The 23,996-nt window shown below is 38.9% G+C and overlaps 3 protein-coding genes across 3 annotated transcripts in view; 2 read left to right on the forward strand and 1 right to left on the reverse strand.

Annotated features, from left to right (window-relative positions):
* The window catches only part of LOC132257521 (glutamate [NMDA] receptor subunit 1), an 84,960-nt gene extending 80,741 nt beyond the window's left edge, over positions 1-4,219 (forward strand). Inside the window, exon 10 of the mRNA XM_059754465.1 lies at positions 1,388-4,219. Within this exon, the coding sequence (XP_059610448.1) occupies positions 1,388-1,642 (255 nt within the window). The 3' untranslated portion in view covers positions 1,643-4,219. The remainder of the gene's footprint in view (positions 1-1,387) is intronic.
* A 1,750-nt stretch (positions 4,220-5,969) lies between these two features.
* Positions 5,970-23,281, reverse strand: LOC132257934 (uncharacterized). Its single transcript, XM_059755003.1, has 7 exons — positions 22,879-23,281; positions 22,381-22,815; positions 21,313-22,279; positions 18,944-19,100; positions 17,458-17,835; positions 15,963-16,259; positions 5,970-8,333 (listed from the first exon to the last, which is right to left on the reverse strand). The coding sequence occupies exons 1-7, from the start codon at positions 23,012-23,014 to the stop codon at positions 7,821-7,823; spliced, it is 2,883 nt and encodes a 960-aa protein (XP_059610986.1). The 5' UTR covers positions 23,015-23,281; the 3' UTR covers positions 5,970-7,820.
* On the forward strand, positions 9,570-13,429 carry LOC132257439 (kinase suppressor of Ras 2). Its single transcript, XM_059754329.1, has 2 exons — positions 9,570-10,269; positions 10,356-13,429. Exons 1-2 carry the CDS (start codon positions 9,990-9,992, stop codon positions 12,794-12,796), a joined length of 2,721 nt encoding a protein of 906 aa, XP_059610312.1. The 5' UTR covers positions 9,570-9,989; the 3' UTR covers positions 12,797-13,429.
* Positions 23,282-23,996: the final 715 nt, after the last annotated feature.

A 23,996-nucleotide genomic window follows, 5' to 3' on the forward strand; every position in this document is an offset into this window, starting at 1 on the left:
TTAAAAGAGATTTAGATGTTTCTCTTTAAGTATTTGTCCTTAAGGCGCTCAGAATGAATTTCCTTTGCAATATTCTTATTCACGTTCGTGTAAAATAGAATTCCAAAGTGATCTTCAATATTCTCTTAATGCTTTTATTTATATCTTCACAGAAAAAAATAAGAAAAACATATTTTTCTCTCTCATTTATCACTCTTTTTTTTCTAAATTTCGCATAGAATTCTCGGGTTCATTAAGAAATGGTACAAAAGCGTTAAACGGTAGCTAAAAATATACAAAAGCAATTTAACAAGACCAAATCGAGACGTTCTATAATGTAACTGTCTTCAAGATATTCCAAACTCATGATTCAATGGATTATTCCCAGTCATTTTCATGATTATAACATGGATTTAGAGCAAAATTTGCAGTTCTAATTTAATTTTCACTGTCTTTTTCCACACATTTCTCTGCATTTTGCAATATCTCGGCTTCGAATTGAGATATCGCCATGATCTCAATGCCATTTGAAAGATGATTTAATTTTCATTATTTCTTGTCTTAATGAAATTGTCTCGGAAATTGAAAGAAATACCGAATTTTTAGTACCAAACGAAGCTTGCTCAAGTTGAAGAATGGATAAAATTCTTGCTAAAAATTAAACATCAAAAACCCAAGAAATACGCGAAATATGTTGCAATATCCCGTATTCTAGTCGGAAAAACGAGATTTTCTACTATACTCGTTTGGGAAACTACAAAATCGCATTTTCGCGCCATTTTTCTTCCTTTTTTACACATTTTCGCTCTCTATGTCTTCCTAATAACCTTCAAAGTTATTATATTTACAACATTTAGAATAGTTTCAAGCGCCAAAATAAAACATTTAAGCTCTAAAAAGGAATTTGGGAGTAAAAAGTTAGTGAAAGAAAAGCAATTCTGAGCATCAAATTGGATTATTACAAATAATTATTGATGAAATTGAGGTAAAAATACTGATATAAAGCTATAAAATGAAGGAAAATACACGAAAAAAGGCAAGAGAAGTGAAAAAGAGTTGTGAAAAAAAGCGAATTGAAGGAGAATCGAATCCGCGACTTCAAAATTTTGTGCTAAATTCTCTTATAATGAAGATTTGTGCTGGAAATTCAACATTTTTTTTTGTTAGACGATTTCGTAGACACAATTTCGAATTAATTTTAAAAGGAAAGAATATTTCGAAGAATACGTTGTAATGGATTTACGAATATAATGGAAATTTGTGGAATGGAAATCATTTTTCTCCCCACTTGAGTAATCCTTGGTACTAAAAGGAAAAATGGGCAAAATTTCATAGGTGTTCTAAGCTAATTTTGGGCTACTGTGTATTAACAACCCTCTGAATCTGTGTGTGTTTTTCTCTTCGACAGAAACGAAAAACCCTCCGAGCATCACTGGCGATGCAGCGTCAATACAACATTGGCCTTAACTCAACGCCGGGAACCATCAGTCTAGCCGTCGACAAGCATCCGCGCTATCCGCGCCTGGGTCCGCGCGGACCCGAGCGCGCCTGGCCCGGCGACTCGGACCTCGTGAGGAATCGCCGGCTGGAGGAGAAAGGTTTCAAGGCGCCACCCAAGTACTCACCCGCCTACACGTCTGACGTGTCCCACCTGGTCGTGTAACTCCATCAGCAGATTCTCCATCGGCGGGAAGCCCCAGACTTCGTCCTGTCCCCAAAGTCATCAAAGTACAAAAGGAACTTTGCTCTTGTTTCTCCCCCCACCCCCCCTCCTTCTGTGCCCCGCGCGCGCGAAGGATTCCATGCGGGGTAAATTCAATGTTTCACAGTCACTGACTCTCCCTCAAACTATCAATCGCATCAGTGTGGTATTGAGAAAAAGCAATATATTGTCACAATTTTCACAAAACAGCAGCGGCGGAAGATGGGCTTCCCCGGGTATTTAAGCATCCCATAAAGAAATCAAAATAGGAAGAAGGAAAAACCTGTAATATAGCAAAGAAAAAACCCTTTGAAACTCGTGTAAGAAAACACACAAATTCATTGAAAACTGCCAAAGATTTTCCGTAAAAAATTCATGTAGATAAATTATTTAGTGTGTGGAGAAAAGGGGGATTAATAAAACCAAAAGGAATTTGTATAAATAAAAATTGCAGCGTCAGAGAGAGAGAGATTTTCCATCCCCGCCAAAGTGGAAAGTCGCGATGATGAACATATAACACTACTTATAGAGAAAAATTTGATGTGAAGTGTGAAGAAATATTATGTATTAAAGAAAAAAAAAAACAAATTATACATATATTTTTTGAAAAAACTATTAATGGAAGGCCTATAAGTTAATTATTGATATAAATTTAATGCATATTTATTTACTAGTTACATAAAAATTGCGGTTGTAGATCGTTGAAAAAAGAGCCGTAATTTGTTTGAATTCAAATGAAATGTCATTGAATTTTAGTGTATTTTTGAGAGAAAAAAAATGCCATAAACCAAGGGTTACTCAAGTGGGTGAAAAATGGTTTCCATTCTTCAAATTTCCATTTCCATTCGATCTATTCCAGTTCATTCCATCCATTCTTCGGAATATTCTTTCCCTTTGAGACTTATTTGAAATTGTGTACGCGAAATCGTCTCAGAGAGAAAGATTTTTGCACAAATTCCATCGAAAATCTTCCACATTAGAGAATTTAGGACAAGATTTTGAAGTGTCGCGGATTCGATTCTCCTTCAATTCGTTTTTTTCGCTACTTTTCTTGCCTTTTTCCAGCATTTTCCTTCATTTTATAGCTTTTTATCAGCAGTTTTTCCTCAATTTCTTCAAAAATTGTCTCTAAAAACGCAATTTGATGGCCGGAATTGCTTTTCTTTCACTAAATTTTTACTCCTAAATTATTTTCAAAGCTTCAATCTTTATTTGGGGGCTTGAAATTATTTTAAATGTTGTAAATGCTATAAAAACTTTGAAAGTTTTTAGGAAATCATAGAGAAATGTGTGAAAATGGAAGGAAAATGGCGCGAAAATGCGATTTTAGTAGAAAAAAATCTTTTATTCTGACAGGAAAACGGAAAATTTACAACAAATTCTGCGAATTCCTTCAGTTTTTTATGTTTTATTCTGTCAAGAATTTCATCCATTCCTTGATATTCCTGCTGAAGTGTGGTTCGTCCATTCTTCACTTGCGCAATCCTTGCCATAAACAAATAGAAAATATATTATTAAAAAATTTATTTTTTCTTTAAATAAAACAATAACAGAAAATCATCTTACAGTTTTTTTTATGTATTGCATTTTACTACAAATTACAGAAAGAAAAACAGGTAGAAATGTCGTTTTTAATATTAAACAAGAGATGAAGAAGAAACATAAAAAATTACACAACATTTTTAACGTTGGTTTTTTTTCACTACGCAAAATGTAAATAAAGATAGAATTTACGCAAAAGTGTTTAACAAAACTACACTCAGAACAAATCTGTCGGTTGTACGGAATTTCCAAGAAGAAAAAATTCAAAAACTTGAAACATAAATATTTCTGTCATAGGAAAAAATTACTGAAATCAATATGCAAATAAACAAACAAAAAAACAACATAATTCTTCAACAAAAACACTGGAACAAAAGTCATGTTAACGAAAGGAATGAAATGATCGAAGGATGAATATTACCTAGACTTAAAAAAAAGAAAAACTCTCTAATGTACAATAAAGAAACACGTAATATTCATTAAGTGTTTAATAAAATGTGAAAAAGATTAACAAGAAAAAAAAACACCTATAAATAACAATAATAAAATTGAAAATTAATAGAAAAAAAACATTCTCGTTGTCTATTTTGAGACATCCACAATTTCGCATTGAGTAGCAAAAAGAAGAAGAAAAACAGCAGCCAAAGAGAACAATTTAAAACAAATAAAAAAACCCGGGAAGAAATAAATACAGACAAATTAATGGAGCAATTCTGAGTGAAACACAAAAATGTTAAGGTTTTAATATCGACGGGTGAAGAGAAAACGAGTTGATAGTGTTAAAATAACTCCAAATCATTCGTTAAACTGTTAATATTTACTTGATTTTCTTGAAAATTCCTAGTATTTTTGGACTGAAATTATGTCAAACTTAAGAGATAAATCAACTTTTTTTTATATTATTAATTAATTTTTCTTCAGAATTTTCATGTGGAAAAAATTAAAAGATATGACAAATATTTTATTTAATTCAAAATTTAAGAATATTATAGGAAAATCACAAGATGATTTTGGAGGACATTTAATTAAATTTTTAAATTTTTTCAAAAAAAATCAGAAAATGTTTGAATTTTGTATGAAATATTTGAAATTTCAATAAAAAATCACGAAATAATCAAGAAATCATTGAATAATCACAAAGTTTATGATCTCAACTTGGATCAAAAGTTATTCAAGCATGAGATGTAAAATATGAAAAATCGACTTTTCATCCGTTTTCTCTTTGTCCGTCGATATGTAAAAGTTTAACATTGGAAATGAATAAGGAAAAAAACAGCTTTTGATATTCTCGTTAACTCAGTATTTTAGATTTTGAAGCGATTTCACAATGTGTAAGAGAGGAAAAATTGTGAAATTTGCCTAAATTATTAAAATTCAAGTAAATATTTAGTAAATCCGTGATAAAAAGAATTTACTGCAAATATCTCTTAAGTTTAAGCCTGAAAATGAGAGTTAAAATTGCGGATTGATCCGATTTGGCAAGATATTTGCAGATTTCCGATCTGTTATTCTGCTTTTTAACACATTCAATGAAACAACTTCTGGAAGTTGTGTTAAAATGACACATTCAGGCGAATGAAAATTGTTTAATTTGTGGTAGAATTTTAACATAATCACCACAGAATAGCAAAAGTGTGTGTTAAACTAATGTAACACATTGTTTGTGTGACTGAGAATTGCTCCAGAAATTGACAGAAAGCGTGAAGCGTCAATGATTAAAGAAAAGAAGAGAAACATAGCCTTTTTTTTACTTGAGACATTTCGTAAAGTCTAAATAAAATGATGATAAAAGTCAGAATAGAGTCAAAAAAAGGAAATCAAATTTGCTTCAAGTTTTTTTTTGTACAACAACTGAGATTCTTTTGGGGGAAAGAAAAACAACGAAAAAAATAATAATAATTTAGCAGATTATTCTTGCTTTCTTCCTGATGTTCCCATGAAACTGAAGAAGGTGAAGAAGAAAAAGAGAAAAATTCCCACCTCAGTTGAGACAAGATGTTTTTAAAAAGTGAATATTTCGCTAAGAAGCTCAAAGAAGAAGAAAAATTAACCCATCACACTTCTCGAGACAAACACTCTACAGGAAGGGCTGAGAAAGCCCATTTCTCTCGTTTTTCCTCCTTTTTTTTTTGGTATTGGAGACAACAAGAATCTCGAGAAGTTAGTCTATATTTAAAGGAGAAATTCATATAAAAGAAACTCTTCCTCAAATTAACAAAAAAAAAAACAACATATACGTCTTAGTTTAAATAGCAGAGACAAATAACTAAATGTAACTTTAATGAAATATTACAAAAAAAAAATCTAACTAAACTTAAAAGTAAATACATTTAAAAATACGAAAAATAAATTAATAAAAAAAAAATTGATGCGGAGCCAGGAATGAAAAGCCCACAACCTTTAAAAGTAAATTTTAAAATAATAATTAAACTTATTGTTGATTCACATAAAGAGAAGATGAAGATGAAGAAGAAGAAAAAATTGTTATATTGTTATATTATTGAGGAATAACAGAGAAGAGAAAGAAAGTATTGTGAGAGACCTTCTATTTCCGTTTTTAAACGAAAGAAAAAGATTTTCATTGAAAAGGAGTCAAACAGAATTGAAATGCATAAACAAAAAAAAAACTATTGATGGAAATTATTCCATATAATGTATTGAAATTGACGAAGAATGTGTTAAAAAATCACTGAAGAATATATATTAAAATATATATTCCGAAGATAAACAGTCTTTCACTTCAACATCAGTATATATATATATTGACTTTATTCTCTCTTTTTCACTCTCCAGCCGAGAATTCATCTCTGACTTTACATGCTCGATAAATTCATTACAGTACATTTTCTAACTATTAAATAAAAAACAATTAATTCGCATGAATAAATACAACAGAATTACACTTTTTTTCTCTTTGCTTTCAATTTAGCCTTTGAGACGTTTTGTTTTCTTTTTTTCTCATAAAATGTTAACACGAAGACATTGAAATTGTTTGTTTGATCGAAAGAAACGCACTTTTCGATGCGTAAAAATTATTCTTTAGTGAATTATTCTCTTAAGGCCTTTCGACGAGTGAATTGAAAACGGAAGAAAAGTCCATTTTCATCAATTTCTTGTGGAAAATTGTCCCAAATTGCAGTTAATTCGCCTAAAATGATGTCTTTGATAAACATAATTCTAAATTTTCAGAAGTTTTCCTTAAACTTTCTTAGACTGTGAATGATTTTTGATCAAAATTCACTCAAAGACTGTTAAAAATGGACTTTGGAAACTAATATTTTCCATTTTTCCACACATTTTGCTACAAGGGGAAGATAATACGGCTAAACAGTGTACATCACTTCCGAAACACTTCTGCAACTCTTATGCAGAATCTTCAACACTTTCAGACACTTCTTAACGCCCTTAAAAATGCATTTCTGTCTTGATTTTCTTGTTTATTCATCAGAAAATGCTTGAAAAAAGATTCTGAATAAATTGTGAGGTTATGAATTTTGATCAAAAATATACTTCAAGTCTGGAAATGACTAAAAATGGCGAAAATCACAATATTTCCACTAAAAAATGAGGTTAAATTTGACACTTTAGATCACAAACCGCGAAAATAACTAAACAAAGAGAATTTTCTTGGAATTTTTTGAGGTTATGTTTGACTTTTAAGCTGTTTTCTAACCTAATCTTAAGTTTTTCGAACGCAAATACTTAATTTTGACAAGAAAAGAGAAAAATTCTCAGTTTTAATACAAATTAGATGATTTTGAGGCCTTTTTTTATCATATAACCTAAAAATGAAGCGAACAAATTGATTTTTCTAGGCACGATTATTTTTAGAAATGTCTCAATTTGTTTAAACGAAAGCTTTTGAAATGCAAATATTCTTGTACAGTAAAAACCGCGAAAATAACCAATGAAAAGAGACATTTTTCTGCATTTAAGTGATATTTTTGAGGTTATGGTTGATTTTAAAGCTTTTTCTCAATCAATATGAAGTTATTTCGCACAAAAATGCTCAAATCTGCCAAGAAAGAGAGAAATTTGATATTTTAATCTATTTTAATTTAATCACAAAACCTCAAAAAAGCGATAAAATTGATTTTTAAGCAAAATTAATTAAGAAAATGCCTCAATTTGGTTGAAATTGAAGCTTTTTCAGTGCAAATATTCTAATATATTTTGCCACTTTCACTTTCAAGCTGTACACCACTTCCGACCCACAATATCTCCCCCTTGTTTTGCTATGTTTTAATCAAAAAAAAATTTAATTTATACCAATAAAATCAACTGAAAACATTCACAAAATAATTATTACAGAGCAATATTAGCATTCTAGTGAACAATTCAAAGATGTTTTAAGGTAAATTTCGCAGCAATTTTAATGCTATATTTTCAATTTGTTCTCCCTGAAGAAGGACAATTTTGAATTTTCATAGTTTTTCAATTCACCCGTTGATTTAGACTCTCATTTTTAATTTCTTTAAGTTTTAAATCCGCGTGAATCACATTTGCTCAACGATGATCTACAAATTTGCTTGTTTTTTATATTATTTAGAATAGCCAAAAAGGAATGATTAATGCATTTGCCAAAGAGGAAAAATGTTTAGTGGTTTTTCGGTAGGATTAATCCCTTCAGCATGTCGAAGCTGTTGCCATCGGGATGAACGGATTCAGCCCTTTTGCCGTCTGTCTGCACCTTCAGGTAGCCAAAATCGTCAATTCCAATCACTTTGGCATTCCTGTGTTCGCCTTTGTCGTTGACAATCTCCACTTCGACGCCGCTGTGGAGCCAGAATTTGTAGTACAACTCATACAAGTAGTCCAATCCTGGCGATCCGTCTTGGACGGTGTTGAAGATTCGCTCAATCTCGTTGAACATCAGCGCCAGCATTCGTTCGTAGTGCAGCAGCGGCAGTTTTCCCTTCGTCTGCACGTTCTGCTCGCGAATCAGGTCATTGAGACAGAGCGTTGGATTGGAATTGTCCAGATTGAAGCCACAGCCAATGTTGCAGACGGCCGTCTGACCCTCGACGACGGATGTTGTGATGAGGCCGCCAATCTTCACCGTTCCATTGGCATAAATATCATTTGGCCACTTGAGGCGAATGTCCAGATCCTGCAACAATTCACATTCCTTTCACAAACAGTCTTTTCTTCCTCACGTTCTCCTGTCATAAGAGATTAATAACAGAGAAATTGAATTTTCATCATTCCATTTGATGGACTCGATTAGAATATCTTTTATTCTCGTCACTTCGTTGTTACCGAGAAGTGTGGAAAAGCCGATATCTGCATAGATCGCATATCATATATATTTACATACACATGTAATATATAGTATGAAAATCAAGTTCGAAGAATTACATGACATCCCAAACCGGCATGCCAGTTAATCCCACACAGAATTATCTTCACGTTCCGAATAGTTCGAGAAACGTCGTACGATTGTCCCATGTAAAAGGACTTGTCACAGATTTTTCCACTTGATGTGAATTTATTGAAATATTTATTCCAGTGTTTATAGCTTTTCTGTCTTCTAGAAGACAATAAACGCCCGAAAATATTCATTTATTATCTCTAAATGTCTTTTAACGCAAGATTCTTTTATTTCTTCGCACAAAATGAGCCATGAAAATACACTCAAACACTGGAATTCTGAATAGAAAATCTTCTTTCCTCAATTTTCCCTCAAAACAAGGCCTTGTTTATAGTTTTTAGGGGGATTTTAAGCACTGCAGAGATATTAATTCTCAGCATCTCAGTTTCCCCGGACTTAGAAAGCAAGTTCTGCGTCATATTTTCGAATTGATATTTTGAGATGTCAATTTCAGGCCATTTTTCGCATTCAAGTTGTTTAATTTAGCGACCCGGATAGGAATTGAAGCTCTAATTTTCTATTATCGAGGACAATTTGACGATATTTTAGATATTTTTTGGTGGTAAAACATTAATTTTCCAGCTTGTCATCGCATTTCTACTATGTAAATTTATAGGAAATTAATGTTGCCGAAATAAAAACTATTTCACACATTTTTCCAAGCATTTCTCTCACTCATCAATGTGCCTCTTTATGCCGCAATCGTTCAATTCTGCATTAAAATTGATGCAGCATTTATTTGACAGTTCGCCATACAAAACTGTCAAAGTAATCCTGCATCAATTTTAATGCAGGATTAAACGAGACGGCGTAAAGAGCCTCAAACTTATATGCACGATTTTAGCTTCAATCATCCTTTTGGCTGTTCCCGTTTCCTGTGACACGATCTACTGTTGATGTGTCACTATCCCAAAGTCGGTGCGATGAGTCCGCCCGTCCGCCGACGTGTCCGCAGACGCGAGAACAGACATGGTGGTTAAGACGCCGCGTCGCTTAGTGGGTGAGATAGAGCGCACAGAAGAGGCGCAGAGAGAGACTCGCAGAGTTCAATAATTCATCAACAGAGAACGGAAAGTGCTGGAAAAAGGTGTCTTGTGTGTTCTCTTGGGGCCCCCTGCAACTTCCTCCGCCCTCAGACGTGTGTGCCGTGCGAGTGGCGCGGTGAAATGGGGCGCGCTGAGTGAGAGGAGAAGTGCGTGCGTGCAGAAATCGGGGGAGAGTCTGTGATTGATTTTTCTTGTTGTCGTTTCTCTTCTCCCGCGGACAAAAGTGGAAAAAATGTGTGCTTTCATCCACAGCCGAAACTTTGGGGGCTAGAGCGACCCTCCGCGGGGGACAAGTGTGAAGTGCAAAGGGCGTTGGGGTAGACGGCGGGGCGGACCGTGGCCGCCAGCCATGTCGGACGACGGCGCGGACTCGGGCAATGAGAAGGACATCCGACGGGGCCTGTATGTCATCCAGAGCATGATTGACATCTCGGCGGACAGGCTGGAGGGCCTGCGGACGCAGTGCGCGACCAGCGCCGAGCTCACGCAGCAGGAGATCCGCTCGCTGGAGACGAAGCTCGTGAAGATGTTCACGGATCTGCTGCTGACCAAGGCCAAGCTGTCCGAGCGCCTGCCGCGCGGCCTGTCCGCCACGGGCGCCGAGCTGCACCAGTGGCTGCGCGTGGTGGGTGAGTATCCGGACGCGTGCTGGAGAAGCCGAGCAGCCCTCACACTCCCCCGTTTTCCCCTCTCCTCTCTGTCTCTCTCTCCGCAGGCCTCAGTCCGGACTCCCTGAACGTCGTGCTGCAGCGCGTGAGCACCCTGGAGACGCTGCTGGAGAAGAGTGAGCTGGAACTGCGTGCCATCCTCCACGACAATGCCAATGTACGCGATGAGGAGGTGCGTCGCTTCATCCGTGCCATGTACAACCTCAAGCAGTGCCGCCAGGCCATCACGTGCGGCTTCCCGGAGCCCAACGACCTCTTCTGGGACTCCTGGGACCGCCAGCACCAGTCGCATCGCTCCGGCACGTCGCCGCGCACCGCCAGATCCAACGCGCGCCTCAATCCGCAGCAGCAAGCGCGCCTGCAGACATCCAACAGCACTGTGCAGAGTCCCGTGGAGATCTCCCCGCCGGAGACCGCGTACTACGGCGCCACGTCGCCCGAGGAGAGCTCCACCACCGTGAGCACCTTCACACCCTCCCCGTCGCCGCCAAACTCCCCGTCGGTGCTGCTGAATAACAGCAAGAAGCGCGGCGCCTTCCCCACGACGCCGCCGGCGAAGAAGAAGCACACCATCAGCTTCCAGCCGGGCGTGAATTCCGTCAACGTGCAGAATGTCATCAACTCCAATCCCCTGCCCGCGTCCACTGCCGGCGACCAGACGCCGCTGCCCAAGTCAAAGAGCCACGAGTCCCAGCTCGTGGTCACAACCACCACCGACGGCGGCGCCGCCCAGCCCAACAGCACCGCCGCCACAGTCGCCAGCAAGCCGCGATCTCGCCTCCACACGGAGCCCGGCCCGGGCAATCACACGGGCGACATGAGCGCGGAGAACTGCTCGCCCGTGATGAACAACCTCACAGTGCCGCGCTCGCCACTCACGCCCGTGATGGTGAACCCCACTATGGGCCACGACATCCCGCACCACTTCACCAAGAACTTCAAGATGATGACGGTGACGTGCGACCTGTGCGGCAAGCCCATGTTCTTCGGGCTGAAGTGCAAGGAGTGCAAGTATCGCTGCCACAAGGACTGCGAGCAATCCGTGCCGCCGTCCTGTGGTCTGCCGCAGAAGCTCTTCAAGGCGATCAATCCGTCGCCCAACATGAACAGAACCGCCGGCGGTGTGCCGAGGCGCGGCCATCAGCAGCAGCACGCAGGATTACCATATCACGGGCCGGACTCCAGTTCCGCCGGCTCCAGCTGCAACAGCTCCAGCCCCTCCAGTCCGGCCCTCCTCAATCTCCCACCCCAGACGCCGAGCTCATCGAAGAACCAGTTCAGCTTTCCGGAAGTGCCACAGAACCATCACCATCACCATCAGCTGCATCACCACCAGAGGCTCAACAATGTGGGCGGCGATGGCGATCGCACGATGGGAACGAAGATCATCGTTCCCACCGCTCCGCTGCCCAGCTCTCCGCGTCCCACGCTGTCTGAGCTGGCGGACACGCACCAGAGCAACGACAGCGACAAGACCATCTCCCTGAGTGGCTCCACCAGCGCCAGCACCGATTCCGATCGCACGCCCATCCGCCTGGACTCCACGGAGGAGCGCGACTCTGGCCACTGGCCGCGACAGAACAGCCTGTCGCTGAAGGAGTGGGACATCCCGTACGACGACCTGCACCTGCTGGAGAAGATCGGCAAGGGGCGCTTTGGCACTGTGCATCGCGCACTGTGGCACGGAGATGTGGCTGTGAAGCTGTTGAAGGAGGACTATCTGGATGACGAGCGCACATTGGAGGCATTCAAGCTGGAGGTGGCGACATTCAAGAAGACCCGCCACGAGAATGTGGTGCTGTTCATGGGCGCGTGCATGAAGCCACCGCGTCTGGCCATCGTCACGAGTCTGTGCAAGGGCAACACGCTGTTCACGCACATCCACCTCCGGAAGGACAAGTTCAATCTGAACAAGACGACACTTGTGGCACAGCAAATATCTCAGGGAATGGGCTACTTGCACGCTCGTGGCATTGTGCACAAGGATCTCAAGACGAAGAACATCTTCCTGGAGAATGGCAAGGTGATCATCACGGACTTTGGCCTATTCAGCGCCACCAAGTTGCTGTACTGTGATCTGGGACTCGGCATTCCGACCGGATGGCTGTGCTATTTGGCACCCGAGCTCATACGTGGTCTGAAGCCCTTTCGGCCCACGGACGAGGATCTGCCCTTCTCCAAGGCCTCGGACGTCTTCGCCTTCGGCACTGTGTGGTATGAGCTGCTGTGCGGGGAGTTTCCCTTCAAGTCTCAACCGCCGGAGGCGATCATCTGGCAAGTGGGGCGCGGCATGAAGCAGACACTGGCCAATCTGCAGGCGTCGCGCGACGTCAAGGACATCCTCATGGTGTGCTGGTCATTTCAGGCGGACGATCGGAAAGACTTTGCCAATCTTCTCACACTCCTCGAGCGATTGCCAAAGAAACGCCTCGCACGCAGTCCCTCGCATCCTGTTCAATTATCCCGCTCGGCAGAGTCGGTGTTCTAAAAGGGGCTCACTTTGCCCCGCCATCTTTGCCGGGCAGCGGAAGCCGAGCAAACAGATCCGTACGGTAATTGCTATCGCACAATTGTGGCAAACTTATCTCTATATATAAATATGCATATTTAAATATTCAAGTCCCAATAAATGTGTAATTCATCAAAATCATCCGTTATCCCTCTCAGTTGGAGAATTAAAGATAGAGAGAAATTACCCAGCCAGCAAAGATGCTAAGATTGTTTAGCTTTCCTTCGTTGAGAACTAAGCAAATCGGTTACTGCACTAGCGAACGTAGCGGCGACAAGTTAAAGTACTGATGCGCACTTAAATCCATAGATGTCGCATCATGTAGAACCTTGCCATTTCAATAATACACTTCGTGGTTACAACACTCAAGTGAATTGTAATGTTAGCGCCAAAAAATAACCTCAAAAGTGAGAGATTTTCATGCTCTCAATGACATTTTTAATTGTCACGGGAGACCGAATGAAGGGAAGTCTATGTTCTTATCAGGAAAAAACAAAAAATTAGCACAATATTTGGTGAAAACAAGCAGAAAAATATTAAAGATTGATAATGGTGAAAACACAGAATTTGTCATCTGAAAATTGACAGAAATTATCTCTTTCTCAACCACGTGTATCGTGTATTTCCTTCCTGCTCGCGCAACATAGTCTACAGAATTTGTGTCTGCAGATCTGCAGACTATGTTGCGCGAGCAGGAAGGAAATACACGATACGCGTGGTTGAGAAAGAGACGATCTCAATCAATTTTCAGATGACAAATGCTGTGGTTTCACCATAGGAGCGATTACAAACTTGCTGATGATCCACGAATCAGCGCGAACTCGAATCAATCCTTCGTGGATGAGCTTTGAGTGTTTAAAGGACGGATCAGCGATAAATCGTGGCTGAACTGGCGCTAAACACACTCAGGAGTTATTCTTCTTTATCGACACTAGCGACAATTGATTTATTTATTTGTTTATTTTATCAAAAATCGTGAAATTTCCGTTGAAATTGCGAAAATTGATGATTCGCAGAAGAATTTAATGATTTTAATGGTGAAAACACAGCATTTGTAATTTGTAATTTGACCACGATCATCTCTTTCTTCCCCACGCGTATCGTGTATTTTCCTTCCTACTCGCACAGTGGCTGTCTCGACATGTCAGAGTCAGACGCTGACAGAGTAGGAAGGAAAATACACGATACGCGAGGGGAAGAAAGAGATGTTCGTGGACAAATTACAAATTACAAATGCTGGTGTTTTCACCATAATAATTCAGGAAATCATTCGCAAGAAATCCGCCATTTTGCGCCTTTTCTGAGTCGCGCAATGTTTCGGCGCATTTTCGTATGAGCGCGCTGCCGTCGTGAAGCCCTGAAAAATCGGCTGAACCTTCGATATATCGAGGGATTATTCGCGTTTTCTCCTGGCTAAGCGAACTGTCAGTCACTCGCGCTCTCGCTTATCCTCCCGTGGATAATCGCCTAGTTTGTAATCGCTCTAAGAAAATTGATGAAAAAGTTTTGTCCGCTACGATCGCTGACCGGTTTCAATAATTCAGCTAAAATTTTAGCACTTTTCAGCTAAATTAGCTGTTTTTTCAGCTTTTTTGCTCGCTGGATAAGTCGAAGATTCATTCAATTTGCCCAAAACCCCATTAGAAGTGATCGAAGAGCTTTTCATTTCTCCAATGATTGCTGATAAAATCCACCCAAAATGCGATATCAATAATGTACAGATTCTGTTTCTCTCCCACACAAACGAACAGGCCAAAATATTGAGGGAGTGAGAGAGATGCAAGTCTCTCCCTTTATCAAATATTGCAAGTAAGAGTACATTATATATATAAATTATATACAGGATATAAAAAAATTTATCAAATATATGAGAATTAAGATAAATCTATAAATAATTTTATATTAATTAATCGGAATATATTTAAAAAAAAAATAAAAAAAAACTACCTAAGATTTAGGGCTTGTGATTTTTGTCATTCTTTACGTGTAATTTTTAGCCAGAGAGAAAAGAGAAAAAAAAATAGTTGCTGTAAAATTTTCAAATTTTACAGTCTTCTATAATAATAAAAAACCACAGCAAAATTTCCCCTTTCCCTTTCTGTTTTTTTTTTCTTCTTTGGCATTAAATACTTTTTCATCAATTAATGATTAAATTGTACAATATATTATTGAAGACAGGCAATTATAAATATTAAATTAATTAAAACAAAAATGATCGACAATTAATTGAAATTAGCGCTTTGTCCCCAATTTTAAATATATAAAAAGAAATTCTTCTCATTGATCGGGAAAAATTGTTTCAAGCCGTTTTGAAGATGCATTTTGAGAAGGAAGAAAGAAAAATATGGACATAAGAGAAATTTGCCTCCACTTTCTATGCTCACACATTTCGTTCAAACATCTTAATTGATAGATTTAAAAGGAGAAAACAAAATTTAAACATAAGAAATTCACTAAAAAAAAAATTCTGTACATAAATTATATTGTCTCTTTTAATCTGAAAGAAGAAGAAAAAATTCCCTCGAGTAAAGAGAATTCAAAAAAAAAAGTGTTAAAATATTTTCAGGAATAATTAAATGAAGAAGATGAAAAGAAAAAAAACATCATTTGAGAATTTTAGGTAATAAAAATTGTCATGAAAGACTAGATTTTGCCAAAATTGCAGAAAATAAAGTTTAAAAAACAACACACAAAAGAGTGAAGAAAAAAAACCCACAGAATCATTAAAAGGAATTTATCTGGTTGGATTTAAGAGACAGAAAGGGTGAAGTTAAGAAGGAAGAAATGATTCCAAATGGCCTAAATGTGGTTCTTTTTTTTTCTCATTTTGTCTCTCTCCATCCAATGTTTGGACATTCAAAGAGCTCAGTGTGCAGAGATGTCTGGAATTGATTGGATTTATATACTTTTCTCAACACGTCACTGCACATTAATGTTAAAAACATTGACGGAGATTATAAAGATATTCAATAAAAATTAAACTTTGTAAATATAAATTAATATTAACCGAGAATACAATGTTAATATTTTAGAAATGAGTAAAATTGTGATTGTCCAATTCAACTGATACAATTTAAAAAAAAAAGAGAAAAATAAATAAGCAAAGCTGTTCAAAATTTAAGTCCAAACGCTCACTTCCACTCACCTGATATCCCTGGCCGAGTCCGTGGACGGCGCTGACCATCGCCGTGGCCACCAAGTGCTGCACCAGCGAGATCCTCCGGCCCAGACGGCTGGCCAGCGGCACGCACAGCTGCACGGTGAACATCAGGCATCCGTCCGGACTCAGCCACTGGTTGGCGCTCCTGCCCACGCCCTGCGTCTGATGGCGCGGAATCACCACCACGCCGTGGCCCAGGCGCAGGCCATCCACCACCGCCATGGAGCTCGTGATGATCGGCACGTAGATCACGAGCCTGCCAACGCTCTCCGTGCTCAGAGTCTGCAAACAAGGAGAATTATTTCAAAAATCAGCCTGAATCTAACCAACTTCGAGCTTTTCGATCGTCGTAAATTTAAGTTTTTGACCTTTTTTCCTCAAACGAAACTCACTTTTCACAAGTTTCCAAAGACTTTTTTCAATTTAACTAAAAAATTTTATTTTTTAAATGGTGGAAAACTATGAATAGTCAAAATTGCAATATTTAGGAGAACAATTTGAAAATTTAGCGTTATTTTTGCTGCGAAAATTGCCGAATTTTAGATCAAACAGTCGTTAATTGGTTGAAAAAAAAATGTTAATTATTGTCCTTTAATAATTATTTAGTGAATATTTCAATTGATTTTATTGCTATTTATTGGAATTTTGACTGAAATATGGCAAAGTTAGTTAAAAAACTGAAAATATAAGTGTTCAAAAGTCGATTTTCAATAGATTTTCGGTACATTTTCTCCAAACAAGTTGTAAGAAATCAATTTTTAATACTTTTAATTATTTTTTCAATGTTTTACATTGAAGAAATTAGAAAATCATGCCATATTTTCTCATGAAAAGTCTTAGGAACAAACATTTGAGGAAAATCATGGAAATCTGAAATTAGAATGTTTATCAAAGAAGCGTTTTGGTAAAAATTTAGTTAATTATAATCATAAAATCAAGTTGATTTCGGAGTAAAAACATATTAAGAAGGAATTTTTCTTATTTTTATTCCTATTTTTTGTGTTCTTTTGGAAAAACTTATTTTTCAATAAGGATTTTTTCAATGTTTTGTCCTAAGCAGAAAAATACTGGGTTTTTAAGACTGAAATGGACTTAATTTGATACTGAAATTAAGAGTTCGCCTAAGAATTGAGATTGAATTTAAGGAAAATAAGACTTTATCGTTTTCTAGCCCAAAAAGTCTAGTTTTATGGAAGAATAAAGACTTGAATTTATTCTTCTCTTTTGAGATCTTTCGGTAAAAATGAGACTAAAGTCGATGAAAAAAGTCATTATCGTTTTTTAACCCGAAATAAACCGGTTTTAAAGCAAAATCAGTTCTAAAAGGACTTAAATTTTTTCTTTGTCAATAAAATTTAAGTATTTGTGACACTTAATATCATGTTAAATAAGATAATTTCAAGTCAAATAATCTTGATTTTGAAATCAAGACCAAAATCTACAAAATTCTCGCCAAATTTATGTCTTAGATTAAACTCACGTCGAAATATTCCACGGTGGAGAAATCCTCTGGGCAGGAATGCACGAGAATTGGAAGAAGATTGCTGGTCGCCGGTGGGATTTGATCGGTTCTTTCGCAAAACTTTACAGTCAAATCGGCAATCTTGAGTGTTTTCTCCGCGGTCATTTGATCAGACAGATTCTTCAGCATCTCAATCTTGGCCTCATGGCGTCCCAGAAAGAAGCCATTGGTGAACTTTGCCACCTTCTGCACGGCGTCAGCGCGCCTCACGCGCATATTCAAGTGCGATCCAAGCAAATCCATCAAGATTTCCAGCCTGGCGTCATTGCTTTGCTTGAGAACTCTGAATTTACTGTCGTCATTCTCAAACTGCAGCGGATCAGCCTCGAGATGCACCTGGAAACAGATCAAATTCCAGCATAAGTTGAGCATCAATCTGCTTTTTTGCGTATCGACGGGTGCCTCGAAAACTATCAAAAGCCAAAATCGTCATTTTTCAGCACAGCGAGTTCAAAATTTAGCTGTGAAATTTGCCAAATTTACTTCAAAACCTTCAAAACACCCTCAAATCGTCCGGTAAAGTGCAAATATTGCTCTGTATTTATTATTTTGTAAATATTTTAGTTGATTTTATTGGTATTTATTGAAATTTTTGACTAAAATACGGCAAAATTATTGGAAAATCTGAAAATATTACTTTCCAAGATCGATTTTATCCAAACAAGTTCTGAAAAATCAACTTTTCAAACTTGATTTGAACTTTTCTTTAAAGTTTTCCGGTGAAAAAAATTCATTTAAAGTCTAAAAAACATTTTGGGATTAATTCTGAAAATCTACGAATATTTTCTGCAGCGTAAAAAAACTGAGAATTCGACTTTTTATTAAGAAAACATGACAATTTTTTTTTTAAATAAATAAGATTTTTCGTTATAGCCTTAAAGCGATTACAGACTTGCTGATGATCCACGGGAGGATAAGCGAGAGCGCGAGTGACTGACAGTTCGCTTAGCCAGGAGAAAACGCGAATAATCCCTCGATATATCGAAGGTTCAGCCGATTTTTCAGGGCTTCACGACGGCAGCGCGCTCGTGCGAAAATGCGCCGAAACATTGCGCGACTCAGAAAAGGCGCAAAATGGCGGATTTCTTGCGAATTGATTTCCTGGATTATTAAAATCATTAAATTCTTCTGCGAGTCATCAATTTTCGCAATTTTAACGTAAAATTTAACGCTTTTGAAGTATGCAAATCAACTGACAGCTGAACAAACCATCGCTGATCTGACCTTTACATACTACAGGATCATCCACGGAGGATTGATCCGAGTTCGCGCTGATTCGTGGATCATCAGCAAGTCTGTAATCGCTTTTGTAAGATAAAAAATCTAATAATTTTTGTACACGAAGAACAAATAAAATGCTTTTGAAAAATTCCATAAGACAGAAACTAGGATAAATCGACTTTTCATGGTTTTCGATTGACTCGTCGGTGTGATTTTTGCATACTTGAGAGAAAATGGCCTTTCCATCGCTGGCAGAATTGTGCGCCAGCACCAAACTAGGCGTCTGCCAGGTCTCTTCCGTGCCCAGCACCTGAACATCCACACTGTGCATCGTGCCGCTCCCGTCGGGAACTTCCACAGACCTTGGACACACTATGAGTCTGAGCGTGTGATTCGTTAAATGTTCATGTTTTCGTGTGTTTTGCGGATCAGCGAATGCCGAAGCGGAAGGCGTGAAGATGCACAAATTCAAACAGAAGACAGAAATGGACACACAGATGCAAAATGACCAGCCAGCGCACCACAACACAAAAGTGTTCACAATTTTGTGTGTATGAAAATAGAAAGAAAGTCAGTGATTGTTTGGAGAAGAAGAAAATTTGAGAAGTTTCTGTGTTTTTTCGAGCCAATTTGATCTTTTGCAAACACTGCGTGTGAAGAATTTTGATGTCAATTTCTTTTTGGTTCAGAATTTAACCACAATTAATACTCCAAAATCGAGGGTTGCTCAAGTTGGAGGAAAAAGGATTCCATTCCTTGAATATTTTCTTAAATAATTACAAAATATTTCCTCTATTCTTAATTTGTCTAGACAGAAAGACGAAGACAGAGAATTTAGCACTGAAATCATGAAGTCTCGGGTTCAATTCTCCTGCAATTCGCTTTTTTTCACTTTTCGAGTATTTTCCTTCACTTTATTGCTTTTTATCAACATTTTTTCCTCAATATTCGCTTAAAAAACGTTCTAACGCTTAAAATAATGTCAGAAATTGCTTATTTCTCAGAGAGCGACAAAGTTTTTTGCCTTAATATTCTTTTTAACGCTTTAATGTCCATCCTTGGGCTTGAAACTTCTCCGAAGAACTCTTTTTTCAAGCCTAAAATGTCATTTCTCACCATATTTTCCACAATACTCGTTTGGAAAGCTGCTAAGATTGTATTTTCGCGTCCTTTTCGTGATAAAAGCATGTTCTTTTATTCTTTTAATCAATGAAAATGCTTTAATTTTAACTTCGTAAAATTCCACTTTGTTAAACTCTCAAACAGGAAATTCACGCTGGAACTTTTACTATTTTTTCTATGCATTTTTCTTTTGAGATTTCCAAATCAGAACACTTTGTGAATTCCTTCTATTCTTTTATCCCAATTTAGCAATTCAAAATCAACGTGAAACTTACTTATATTTCCATGTATTCCTGGATATTCTTGATTATTCCGGTTGAAATGGAATTCTTTCATTCCTCACTTGAGCAATCCACGTCCAAAATGATAATTTTACAAACAAACATTAACATGACAGAAGAGACACAAAAACACACACTCAGAGGCTCAACAAACACTGAGAATTGTTACAGAAACTGCTAAAAATGTTTTGTGATTTCGCGTGTTGACGCTTCAATAAATCAATTTAATTTCACACAAATCAGATTCTTCAAAATCCTTACCTAAATGTGTGTATATTATGTATTTTTACATATGAATCATTCGAATGTAGTTTTGTCCCTGAATCTGAATTGGCATGAATTTTCCATGTTTTGCATTCATGTCCAAAAAGGACACTGAAATATTATCTAAACAGCAACATTTTGAATGCACACAAAAGTCTCTGAAGCTCAAACATTACTTTACAATGTTTCCAAAAAGGGGTTGTTAATAGAGATTTTGAATGCTTCTTTCGATTTGATTCGTTTCATAGCTTTGAAGTAACGGAAAAGTGGCTAATTCTGTGCGAAATTTAGAGAAAAAGTGGAAAATGAGGGAGAAAAAATATATTCAAAAGGCTAAAAGAACTTGAAGAGGAATTTCACGCGACTAAAGAGCAAATAATTGAAGAGAAAAATCTAAATTTGTGTCAAATACTAAAAAAAAGAGAAGATTTTGTGCGAAAAATGTATTTTTCCGGTATAAAAACGAATTTGTGGTAACGTTTAAGGACACTTTACGATTTTTCTCTACACATTTTCATCAGGATATTTAAAGATTCTCCTATGAGCAAAAATTTAGGAAGTTTTCCCACTTCCACAAATGTTTTTATCGTAAAATCTTGCGTAAAACCGTAAATATCCGATTAAAGATTAAGTATTTAATCAAAGCAGTCTTTTCATTGGTATTTTCAAGCCTTACAGCTGAGAAATTTGCTTTCAGCTCCTTGAAAATTGTGTACAATCATTTTATAATTAAATTTTGAAAAGATAACAAAGATAAAATATGTTTCTTTTGCGAGAACAACTGCGAAATCAATCTATGAAAAGAATCAAATAGGAATTCTTGCCAAGTGACACTTCATCCCCAACATTAGCAACCCCTTGTATGTTTCCCGCTCGTCACAAACAGCCAGGAGGAAAAGTGCAGAGAGAGAGACAGGGAACTCACGGTTTTGCGTTGAACGATGAGGCGCTGGGTTCGGACGCTGGAGCTGCGCCTTCGTCGCTGTCGTGTGAGAAGTTCTTCTTCACCGGCGACGGTTGGTAGCAGAAGATGTGATGGCACATCCTCACTTGACGCCACCGGCCGTAGGAGAATTGCACCAGCTCGTGCTCCCTCACCTCCGCCGTGCGATACGTGGGCAGCACGATGTGAATGAGATCGCTGCAGATGCAGAGAATCCTGCCGCCGCCCAGGAAGAAGTCCTGCAGCGGAGCAGCCACGCCGTCAATCACATTCCCACAGACCACCAGCAGCGACACATTGTCCATCCAGATGCGATTCTTCACTTGGCACACCGTGAGCGGGTAAATCGTGTACGTGTCCTCCTCCAGGACATCCTGCAGTGTGCCAATGACGTTGTCTCGCGTCACGAGTGAGTCTGAATACACGAGAATATTCGGTGGTTTGCTGATGACGGCAGAATTGCAGCCCTGCGATGCCTTCGTGCGCTTGAGAAGTGGCTTCTTGGCCACCGTTTCCTTCGTCTCAGCCACTACTGGCGGTGTGGCCAGTGGCGCTTCATCCACCTCCTCAATCTTCTTCATCGGACTAGTCTTGGGTGAGGTTCTCGGTGATACTTTGGACATATCTTTGGCCTTTGTGGAGCCGCTGCTCGTCGACTCCAGAGGCTCGAGTCTCATTCTGTTGGGCGATTTGAGGACTTGAATGCTTTCCGGTGGTTTTGTGGCTGGAATGAGATCTGGCTTCACAATGCCACTCTTTCCCTCCGTCCTGTTCTTGTTCAGCTCATACTCTGACGCTTGTTGTGCAAGAATCGCTAGGCCCCGGAGGCCTGACAAGTGCTTCTCCCACTGAATAGGCGACAAATTCCTCATGGCACGACTAATGAATTCCTTTTTTGCGTGATTCTGCACCAAATCAAACGGCTGAGGACACCCTTCGACACCCACAGCTGCGGAATGAAGGGGGAGAAAGAGAGGGTGGAGTTATTGAGATCAATATCTGATGGTTATTTTGGAAGGCTAGAAGAGAGAGAGAAATTTGGCAACTCACATTGAATGCGAGTTAGAGGCAAATTGTCGTTGATTACGAGGCAGGCTTGCATAAAAGAGGCCATAATTATTTCGGTAAATCGTCTCAAGTCGGATTTGAGGATCACGGCGATGTGTGAGTCCACTTTCCAGGCGATCGGCTCGCCATAGCCCTCGATCAGGAGCTGCAAACTGCTCTCGCTGCTCACGGGCAGTGTGTCCGTCTCCAGCAGGAGATACACTTGCGACTCCTCGTCCACCGCCAGGCCGTTGCTCTGGCAGGAGAAGGGCACCAGTGTGGGTGGCTTCGGGAAGGAAATCCACGGACTCAGATAGACAGTCTGCTTGGGGAACAGCGTGCATCCGCGCTGCGTGCCATTGTGCCACAGGACGTCTCTGATGCGCGCCTGAAGGCTGTTGGAGCACAGTTCCGAGGACACCGGAGTGTTGGTGACTTCTGCAAGAGATCGGATGAATTAGCCAGGCAAGCCAGGGTGGCCAGGACTCCTCAAATCCTCACCATTGAGATCTGTGGGCAAATTGTAAAACACCACACTCATTCCCTCCTTCAATTTGCTGGTGATCCGCAGGAACACGGACCTCAATCGCCACGACTGAACCCACGTTGCGGCCATGTAGTAAAATGTGAATAACATGCCTGGGCGGAGAATCCTGACCAAACACGGAGTCAATTCGTTTTTACTGCCCGCCCTCCTGAAGAAAGCACCCAATTTTAACCTCAACCAACAAGCAATTCTCCAATTTGATTCACAATATTCACACTTTTAACACCACTTGCGACATCAGGCACAGCAAATCGATAAAACACGCGGCAGATTAGCTTGTTTTGAGAGCCAGAAGAAGCCAAGAACTGCAATTTATCTGAACTTTTCAATCCTCTTCAACCCCATTCAACCCTTCTTCAGCGCAACCATAATTTTGACAATTTCCACACACACACACACACAAAACAACATTTTAGACGAATTGGGTTTGTGTCCACAATAATGGAAGATTCCTTCAAAATTCCTACGAATTTCGTCTTTTCAAATAAACCTCTTCTCGTCCTTTCTAGGTTCAATCTAAACAGCTTTCATAGGGTTTTTGAGGCAATCTCGATGGTTGCTCAAGCTGAAGAATGGACAAACCACACTTCAGTTGGAATTTCAAGGAATGGAGAGAATGGACGGGAATGACACGAATGGATGAAATTCTTGACAGAATTAAACATCAAAAGTCCAAAGAATACGCGGAATTTGTTGTAAATATTCCGTTTTCCAGTCGGAATACAAGATTTTCGCGTCATTTTCCTTCCATTTTCATACATTTTCACACTCTCTCTATGATTTTCTTAACAACCTTCAAAGTTTTTATAGCATTTACAACATTTAGAATAGTTTCAAGGCCCAGAAAAAACATTAAAAGCGGTTAAAAGGAATTTAGGAGTAAAAACTTTGTGAGATAAAAGCAATTTCGGGCGTCAGATGGCGTTATTAGAGATAATTCTTGAAGAAATTGAGGGAAAAATGCTGATATAAAGCGACAAAATGAAGGAAAATACAGGAAAAAAGAAAGAGAAGTGAAAAAAAGCGAAATTGCAGAAGAATCGAACCCGTGACTTCAATATCTTGTGCTAAA

The sequence above is a fragment of the Phlebotomus argentipes genome, unplaced genomic scaffold (genome assembly GCF_947086385.1).
Source record: "Phlebotomus argentipes unplaced genomic scaffold, Phlebotomus argentipes genome assembly scaffold_4, whole genome shotgun sequence".
Lineage (NCBI taxonomy): Eukaryota > Metazoa > Arthropoda > Insecta > Diptera > Psychodidae > Phlebotomus > Phlebotomus argentipes.